The sequence below is a fragment of the Vulpes vulpes genome, chromosome 8, assembly GCF_048418805.1.
Source record: "Vulpes vulpes isolate BD-2025 chromosome 8, VulVul3, whole genome shotgun sequence".
NCBI lineage: Eukaryota > Metazoa > Chordata > Mammalia > Carnivora > Canidae > Vulpes > Vulpes vulpes.
In genome coordinates, this window is record NC_132787.1 from 52164625 (window position 1) to 52174563 (window position 9939).

Here is a 9939-nt window from a genome sequence, read left to right on the forward strand (position 1 = left end):
TTCGATCCCGGGTCTCCAGGATCGCGCCCTGGGCCAAAGGCAGGCGCCAAACCGCTGCGCCACCCAGGGATCCCATGGGCAAGAGCTTTCTAAAGAAAAAAAAAAAAAAACCTAAATGGTTGCTACATTTGTGGTGAGCACAGCAAAATGCATAAACTTGTCAAATCACTATGCTGTACACCTGAAACTAAAGTAACTGTGCATTAAATATGTAAAAAAAAAGAAAACATTTTTTAAAAGTTTTTTTAAACCCTAAATGATTATTGAAAAAAACCCTAAAACCCTAAATGACTGTTTTTAGGATTCATATTTAGGTGGTAAAAATATAAAGAGAAAACAAGTAAACTTGAAGTATTTTAAAGCAGTGAAGTGGCCTGATAACATCAGTTAGCAGGTCATTCTGCCTGGAGAATGGATTGTACAGCACTAGGAAACTAGTTAGGAAGCCATTGCAAAGATTGTGAGGGTTGGTAGAAGTTTGAAGTAAGTGGAGACTCTAGAGAGGTGAGGAATACTGTGTCCTTGGGCCTTGTGTTCATTTAACAACTCTGTTCAACTATATGCAGCACTATCTTCCTTTTTTTATGAAGTTAAAAATATCTTAACGTCCTACTGTTTATCCTGTTACATCCTGCAACCTACCATATACATATAAACTTGTACATACATTTTTTTGTACAGAGTTATGTACACAAGACTATGGCCACTGTCTTTTCTGGATATTTTAAGAGATTTCTGGGTGGCACAGCGGTTTGGCGCCTGCCTTTGGCCCAGGGCGTGATCCTGGAGACCCGGGATCGAATCCCACGTCGGGCTTCCGGTGCATGGAGCCTGCTTCTCCCTCTGCCTGTGTCTCTGCCTCTCTCTCTCTCTCTCTCTGTGTGACTATCATAAATAAATAAAAATTTAAAAAAATTATTAAAAAAAAAAGAGATTTCCAAAGGTTATGTTAACTATGTAACTTTTGTCTTATGTACTGACTTTAGAACCTAACCTTGGGGGAAAAAAAAAGAACCTAACCTTGGTGTAAGGTACAACTCTACTGTTGATGGTTTTAAGAGATATTTAGGAGATTTGGTGACTCACTGGAATAAAAGGAAGAAGGAGAAAGATTAATTGAAGAATGGTATCCTCAGATCTCTTGCCTAAACAACTGAGTAGATAGTGGTTCAGTTTATTGAGATGGGGCCCACTGAGGTAGGAACAGATGGAGGGTAGAGATGATTCCTTATTTTTCTCAATATTTATGAAAAATTCCAAAAATGCAGAGAAATTGACAGATTATATAGTGGACACCCATATACCTACCATCAAATTTCTACAACTCACTTACTGTTACATTTTCTTTTTTCATATCTTCCCACTTACCCAGAGGAATTCATTTTTGAATAAGTTGAATTTGTGGTATCTAAGAGACTTCCAAGTATCATGTCTAGTAGGCTACTGATCTAGATAGAGTACAGAAGTACATTTAGAGAGCAGGCTGGGGTCACCTAGGTGGCTTGGTCGATTAAGCAACTCTCTTCAGCTAAGGTCACAGACCCTATGGATCTGGGATTCCGTCCACAAGGAGCTCCGGCTGAGGAGGGAGTCTGCTTTTCCCTCTTCCTCTCCCATTCCCCATGCTTGTGCTCTCTGTCAAATAAATAAAATCTTTTGAAAAATAATAAAGAGTAGGCTGCACAAGCTGCCATCTCTTCTTCACCTCCCATTCATATTCAATTCCCTAGAATTGGGTCTTAAAAAAAAAACGGTACTTATTTTTAAAGTAATCCCTACACCTAACATAGGGTTTAAACTCTTAAATTCCTGAGATCAAGAGTCACATGCTTTTCTGACTGAGCGAGCCAGGGGCCCTAGAATGTGGCGCTTTTTTTTTTTTTTTTTTAAGACTTTATTTGTGAGAGAGACAAAGAGCACAAGCAGGGGAGAGAGGGAAAGGGCAGAGGGAGATGGTGATGGAGGGGTTCAGGCCCCCAGCCCCCCCCCCCCCCCCCCCCCCGGAAGCCTGACATGGGGCTCGATCCCAGGACATAGAGATCATGACCCAAGTCAAAATCAGAGGCCCATCTGACTGAGCCACCCGGGCACTCCTAGAATGTGGCTTTAATCTTCCTTCTTAAGGTGCTTTCACTAAAGACACCAGCTACTGAAGATCCAAAACTGAGCTCATTATCATCCTCCTGTTAAAACCTGCTCCTCCTTTCGTTCGTTCTACCCAAGCCCTGATCCCTGGAACGAATTACTCCTTTTAACTCTCAGCTCACGACGCTTACAGTCTAAGCGCCCAATACTCTTTCATGACCGCTGCTTCTACCGCTTCCCCGGCTCCCTCTCAGTCCGTCCCTAGACTGACACCACTTAGGAGCTGGGAACATGGCCCTACCTTTCCGAACCCCCGAACCCCCCCGCCACGCAGCACTTGGCACTGCGCCTTACAAGTGCCGCCGTAAAGCCATCTCCGGGAAGCTCCCGAAGGGAACGAGCCCTTTAGAGACTTCCCTGCCGGCAGCTCCGCCCTCCCCCCGCCAGGGCCAGTCGGACCCCGGGCCCGGTGCGCAGGCGTATTCGAGAGGTGAGGGGAGCATGGGCCTGTCTCTCGTGCCTGGTCCCGGGTCCCGGAGGAGGCCGGAAAATCGCGAGACTTCCACCGGACATCTGCGCAGGCGCAGTGACGCTGTTCCAGCGCGTGACCCCAGCGCTAAGGCCGCAGGGGCGGGATCTAGCGCGGCTCTCGCTTGCTGTTTGGACCTCGTGCCGACGGACAAGGCCACGGAGCGGCTGAGACGCAGCGTGCCTAGAAACAGTGTTCCGGCAAAGTGTAAATAAAGTAGCTAACTGAGAGGCTCGGGAGGGAGCGGCGGGTATCTGGGAGTCGTTGGCTTTCTGCCTGTTTCAGGGTGGGTCGGGACGGCGGTCTCTGCCTCACCCTCCTCCGCCGTAACTGGGGCCGGGAAAGCCCCACTTTCTGGAGTCTTCATTTCGATCCTTTCAGCTCTGGTTTCTTGGGGACAGCCTCCAAGGGCTGAAGAGTCCTGCCACCCTGTAGCCCAGCCCCCTCCCCTCAGGCATGGGCCCGATACTTTCCGAGCTGGAGAGTTGGCTGGCTGTCCACTAGAGGTTGGAAAAGGCAAATCTGCTTGAAACCACCAGTGCTTCTGTGGGCGCCAAGATCCACTTTAAACCCTTGCAGATGAGGCATTCGTAATTACATCCTGCTTACTATGCCAGCTACATCTCCAAAGGAGGCCACCAAAGCCTCAGGTCCTCTCAGGCTTTGTGCTTTTCTGCCTGAATGGTCCTTTGACCTGGACTGTCTCTGCCCATTTGCACTTTGTACTTCTGGAGAAGCTCCGACCTCAATCCCACAGCTTTCCCCAGTGTACTCATATTGCCCTCAGCCCTGCTCCCACTTCTGGACCATCTTATCTGGTGCCCCGAGAATACTGGCAATCTGACAGCCCTATACAACACACCTGCTAGGCTCCTGGGATATGAGCAACTTGACTGAAGGAGCTGTTTTCTGGATGTATATCCTTTGGTCTAGCACAGTGCACACTAAATGTTCAATAAATGGATATCAAATGAATCAAGGCATGGACTATAAGGATCAAAAATGGAGATTTTAAAATGTTAGGCTTGGGGGTGCCTGGGTGGCTCAGTCCGTTAACCACTGGACTCTTGATTTCATAATCTCAGGGTTGTGAGATCTAGCCCCACAACTGGCCTTGCTCTCAGCAGAGTCTGCTTAAGATTCTCTCTCTCTGCTCCTCCTCCCCCCAAGTAAAACAAAGTAAAAAATATTAGGCTGGGCTGTGTGGTACTTTTGGAGCTCACCAAAGACACAAAACCATATGTTTTTCTTTAAATGATGATAGTTAGCTAACAAAGTGGCTCTCCTTTTGAAGCATGTGAATAAGTTCAAGATGACAAATAGTGAAGTTAAGCCGTTTAGTTATGGTACCATCATAGCCTATGGAATGGTTCTGCTCAGTCAGTAGGGGCAGGGCAGTGGGCCTCAGGGGCCAGTCACTGAAGAAAATCCAAGCAGGCTTAGGAGGGTGTGTTTGTATGTGAGATGTTAAAGACAATGAGGATGCCAAATCCAAGAGGTGTTTACTGTAATGAGTGTTCAAGGAGGGTGGGGTTCCCCCAATCTGATCCTCCAAGGCTCTGGGGTGACTCATTCTTCTTTGGGCTCAGGGGTGGGGCTGATAGTTCTTCCCCGAGTTGGCCCTGCTCCCCCTGACCCTTGGCATCCCCATTGTCTCCAGCCACTAGAGCCACATTCCTCAGATAATAAGTGTTGAAGCAGTTGGTCTGTTCATCTCCAGGATTCAGGTTACAGCAGAGGGCAGAGTCTCGCCAGAAGTTACGTCGGGAACCACACAAGTCTGCAATGAAGGCCGATTTCTGAAAGAGAAAAGTAAAGCAGAGATGATGGGGTGGGTGGTGTCTGAGGTCAAGCATCAATACTTGGGTGTTCAAAGTTCCCCTTCCCTCAACTTCTAGTGCTGCCTCCCTGGAGCCCAGAGAGAGTGCAAGGCTGCCTTGCACAGCTAGATTCCTTGTGACAGACATAAGGGCACATCTGGAAATGCCTGAAGCTTGAGGCCCAGAAAAAGTGTAATAAGAACCCAGAGGTGGGGAGCAGATCAGGTCAGGAATGAAGATTTCTGGAATCAAGAAAAGATCTTCCCCACTAGTTCTTTCTGTGGGCAGGTCTGAGGTACTAAAGAGAAGGGGTAGCCTGCAGTTCTAGCCTTCTCTCCCCACTCCTCTGCCTTTCTTTGGAAACTATGACCTCCTGCTGCCCCCGCTCACCTCCTCCTCAGCACAGCAGGCCTGCTCTGGAAATGGCAGGTCACAGCAGTGGGCAGTCATGTTCCGGATCAGCCCAGGAATCTGTTTACTATATTGGTGGGAAAGAGGAAGGGGTCAGGGTCTTTAGGCATTCCTAGGCATCAGAATGGTGGAGACTATGGTTTTGCTCCTAACAAGAATGCCCCAGAGGGTGCCCCAGAGGAGAGGTTTGGGGGAAGGGAAGAGAGTTGAGGAAGAATTGGGCAAGACTCACTGCTTGGTGAGAAGTCTTCCATTTCCACAGAGATGGTGCATGAGGTTGGGGGTAACTTGGCTGAAATCAAGGGTCAGGATGTCCCGGTCATAGTTGGGATATGGCGCCTGACGGGCAAAGCACTCATCGCGGGCAGGGCTAGGAGGGTGGTGGCAACAGGAGTGGTGGTGGGTCTTTATAGCCTGTTCCCGATCACAGTATCCATCAAGGGCATCCTCCCACTGTGGGCCAGAGAAAGGGAAGTCAGATGCCTGCACACTTGGTCCCTTCTCTTCTGACCCTCTGCTCCCCTTACTGCCCTATGCTATGAGATGAGGGACCTGGCCACAGGTGCCTAAAGGGAAGGGCAAAGAACCAGAGGGCAAGGATTTGGCAGCTGTGGATGTACGGTGTTGGGGAGGCAGAAGGATGGAAGCACAAATGAGGCTTGGAGCTGACCACAGGAGATGAGCTGGGATGGTAGACAAGGGGGTCAGATAAACCAGAGCTGGACGGATGGGTGGCACATGGGTACATGTGTAGGATCACGGGTGGATGAGGCCAGGAGTACAGGATGAAGGCTCAAGATGAACAGACTTAGATGACCAATACAATGGATGGATGGACACTTGCAAGATGATGAACGGGCAGACGTGCTCACATGGGGAGGCGCATGGATGAACGGACCAGCAGGATCAGAGGTCGGAGACAGGCAGGCAGACAGGCTCTTGGGACTAGGACACCCACTTACAGCCTTCCATGTACAGGTGTGGTTGTTTCCCTGCCGACAGCAGCGCTGAAACTCCCCCTCTAGCTGGATCAATGTCTGCAGCTGTCTTTGGATGGGGTCAGTAGCTGGGAGGTTGCGTGGCACAGAACGGAAGCGTCTTAGGTGGCAGATGTTCTTGATGTTGTCCAGTGTGGGTACCCCAGGGGGGAAAGGCAGCTCAGGGCCCGAGGAAATACCAGGCTGGTGGCTGGGGCAGGCCCGGAGCTGGTAGTGTGGCCGGGGGGCTTCCTCCTGGAAGCAGGAGAATCGAGCCTCCCCCTGCTGTTTGCAGCACCGGTGGGGTCGGGTCTTGACCGAGAACTCGGCCTCACAGAATCGGGTCATTGCGTCCTCCCACTAGAGCGAGAGGGATGGATCAGCCCAGCAGCCCATTGTCCACATTCCTGTCTTCCTCCCAGGTTCCAGAAAAGGACCCTGGACAGGTAGATAAGAAAGACACAGAGGCTGTCCTCTGCCCTCCCAGCACACTGGGGAGGCCCAAGGGAGGGCCAAGAAAAGGGATCTGAGTTCCCTACATACCCAGGCCTAGGCCTCTAGTCCTTCAAACACACACATACCGTCTGGAGGTTAAAAGACACCCCTGGCATCAAGAGCCCAATCCTTACCACAAGTTTTGCACAGTCCAAGCGGTTTGTGTGGCTGTGACAGCGGCAGCAGCGGGAATATCTAGTCTCCAGCAAATTGAGGGTTTCACCCTGGCGAGTAAGGTGGGAGAAGCCAGACTGTGGCAGGTTCCAGGGGCCGTATACCACACGCTGACGATTAGGAAGGCAGATCTGGTCCACGTTGTCTGGAGAAGGCTGCCCAGGGGGGAAGCCATCCAGCCGGTGGCCCCAGCCCCCTCGGGGTCGGCCCTGTTGGCAGTGTTGGGCTGGATTCCAAGACTCAGGCTCAGGAGAGCTCCAGTCCATGGGAGGAGCTGGCTTTTCTAGAACGGGAAAAACACCATGGAAAAGGGAATGAGTAGGGAGGCAGAGAAAGTCTGAATGAGCTGGGAGGATTAAAGGAAATGGGGGTTGAGGAGAAAGGGTTGGGAAGATACGGGGGGGGGGGGGGGGAAGACATAGAAATGAACTGGTGGCCTTTACCTTCAGAATAACTGATGGAAAGGAAAGAGAACTAGGGCAAGAAACATGTCACCTTTATAGCCCCTACAAGACAGACCAGCTCCTGCCCTCCCTCCCCAGGATCCTGAGCGCTAAAGCAGAGGGATGGACAGACCAGACAGGAGCTGTCACTCACCCTCTCTCTGCTTAGATGGGAAGGTCATTTCCTCTTGAAGTGGGAAAGGTGGGTCTACTGGGATAGAAGGGGATGTGTAAGCAGAAGCCAAGTTGGGATGGGCTCGAAGAGGGGGACCTGGCCAGTTACCACTCATGAAGAGGAAGTCAGTACAGAAGCAAGTGAAAAATAAATACTACTTTTATGCCATTTAATCTCATAACTTTATAAAATAGGTCGTATTTCCCCATTTTTACAGATGAGGAAATTAAGGCTTGGAGAGGTGACTTACCCAAACTTACACAGCTAGTGAGGGGCAGAGCCTACAAAGCCCGTGCTCGTCAGGCAGGAGGTAAAGAGGAGAGGGAGTCACTTACTTTCCTCCTGTTCAACAGGGACCTGGGGACGGGGCAGCTCTTCTTGGGGGATGGCTTCCTGAGGGAGAGGGGGATCCACTACAAGACAGGAATGAAGGCACGAAGAAGCAAGGATTAGACTGAGGTCAGTAAGATGGTTGTGGGCTGAGAGGGAGGAAATGGGCAAGAACTCACCTTTCTTTTCCACAGGGAGCTGGCGAGGGGGCAGCTCCTCCTCTGGAGCACGGACAGCTTCTAGAGAGGGAAGGGGCTGCACTACAGAAGGGGAAGTGTGTGAGCAGACCACCCCTTCTTCTAATCAGGGCAAGGAGTGGGCAGGGCCTTCTCCCGCTCCCCACCTGGAGAATAGGAAGTGATCCAGACTAGAAACCTGGGAGGGGTAACTGGAAAGGGTGTGAGGGTGCGTGCTGGACTTACCTTCACTCTGTCCCACAGAGTGAAAGCCATGCTGAGGGGTGGCAGGGTGATCTAGGGAGAGGGCTTGGGTCCGGGGTGGGGAGGGGGGTGCTGCATAGCCAACTAGAGGTAAGAGGGAGATGGTCAGAATTGAGCTTCTCCTGGTCCCCCATCCCATGCTCCCCCACACTCTTACCTTCTTGAATGTGATAGGCAAGGGGCTCAGGCCCCATCTCCCTCTTCCCTGGAGCCTTGGAGCCTGGGAGATGAAGGGTGAATCATGGGTGGTTTTGAGGAGCCTTTTCTTGGCTCCAAGCACAGGATACAAGGACAGTAGATGTCAAGAGTGTAGACAAGATGACTGAGACACCAGAAGCCCTTCTGTATTCCTCCTATCCCTTGTCTCCGGATGGATCCACTCCACCCAAACCGACCTAGGCATGACCAATCGGGTTCTGAGACAGCCTCACCTCCACCAGGCTCAAAGCCTTGGGTCTCCTGAGTCTAGACTAAAGGGAATGGGACATAATGGGTTAAGGGTAGGGGGTGTGGGGTGGTGGAGGCCCCAATCTCCTGTCAGTGTCTCTCCCTCAGGGCTTCTGGGCTTGCTTCCTCTCAGCCTCTCTCTGGACTTTGAAGTGGTTGGGGCTTCCTTTGCTCACCTCCTTAGGCCCTTTAAACATCTGTGGGCCTCCCGATAAGAAGCCCACCCTGAACTTTGTGCCTCCCCTACAGCTGGTCTCAGATCCTCCTTAGCTTAGGTCTCAATTTAGGACCTGGAGAGTGGGATGACTCAGAATTTCTGAGGCAAATCGCCCCACAGCCACAGGGAAAGGAATTGTCTGTAGCTGATCTGTCACAGAAGACTAGCATGTAGGCGGGACAATGACACGGGTTTTACAGAGATATGGACCAAATATCAAGTTTCCCTTGGAAGCATTTTGTCCAGCATCCAGCAGATGTGTGAGTGACTGCGTCTGATCCCCTGTGGATGGACACCCTCTCAACTCCTCTCCTAACCGGGCAAGGAGTCAGCCAAGGCTCTCTGGGTCAGTAAACCAGTTTTGAGCCGCCTGGGGGTCCCATTCCTTCTCCCTCCCCTGCCTGATGGCCCTGTATCTATCTTCCTGAGGCAGACCTCCCTCACTCTGGGAATCCACCTGCCTATTGAAGAGCTGTCCATTTGACTTCAATTTCATGTCTCCCGGCAGCAATCTCTAGGAACTGCTCTCCTTTGGTGCACCTGCTCCCCTCCCTGGTTAAAGGCTCTAGGGCCCAGGCCCACCCTAAGTCTGCTCAGAAATGCAAGGCCAAGTATACAATCACCCTGCTGGTGATGAACTATTTAGGGGATGACTGGCCCCTGGCTCCAGGCCCACACTGGCCAGGGCCTCTTCCCAAGAGCTGGCTCCAACCCCAACTCACCTCCTGCAGAGGCTACAGAAGTAACAGCCAGACAGGCCAAGACCAAGGCTGCTCTGGACATGGTCCCCATCCTGGGGCAAAGACTGGCCAGTGGCAGCCAGGAGGTGGGTCGTCTCAGGTAGATCTGGATTTGAAGGGCTGGGCTGCTGGGAGCCTGCTTCTCCGGTTGCTGTTACGGCTGTTGTGAACCTCAGGGCTGGTTCCTTCTCCTTTTATACGGCTATCTGGGGATAACTCCCTCCCTCCTATTTCCTGCCATGACTCAGTCCCAGCTGCTCCTCCTCTGGCAGCCATTCCTCCCAAATTCACCCTGCAGCCTCCTAAGAGGACTGAGGAGAACAGGGCTGAGGGGAGGAGAGCATTCTTCTGATCCTCAGAGAAATGGGTTCTGAAACTCATGGAGTAAGAGATGGTGAGACATGGGGCACCTGGGTGGCTCAGTTGGTTAGGCGTCTGTCTGCCTTTGGCTCAGGTCAGGATTTCAGCATGCTGGGATTGAGCTCAGAGTTGGGCTCCCTGCTCAGTGAGCAGTCTGCTTTCCCTCTGCTCCTCCCCCTGGCTTGGGCACCCTCTCTCTCAAGTAAATAAATAAAATCTTAAAAAAAAAAAAAAGATGTTGAGATGTCATTTTACGCCTCAGTTCCTCTGTGCATGCTGCCCGCTGTGGAGCAGTA

General features: G+C 51.3%; 1 protein-coding gene across 1 annotated transcript; it reads right to left on the bottom strand.

Annotated features, from left to right (window-relative positions):
- Positions 1–4097: 4097 nt before the first annotated feature.
- On the bottom strand, positions 4098–9485 carry ECM1 (extracellular matrix protein 1). Its single transcript, XM_025983133.2, is given in 11 exon segments — positions 4098–4233; positions 4236–4413; positions 4825–4912; positions 5078–5298; positions 5808–6182; positions 6452–6774; positions 7445–7522; positions 7619–7699; positions 7862–7963; positions 8037–8099; positions 9266–9485. Coding segments are annotated over 11 exon segments (1629 nt in total). The 5' UTR covers positions 9336–9485; the 3' UTR covers positions 4098–4183.
- Positions 9486–9939: the final 454 nt, after the last annotated feature.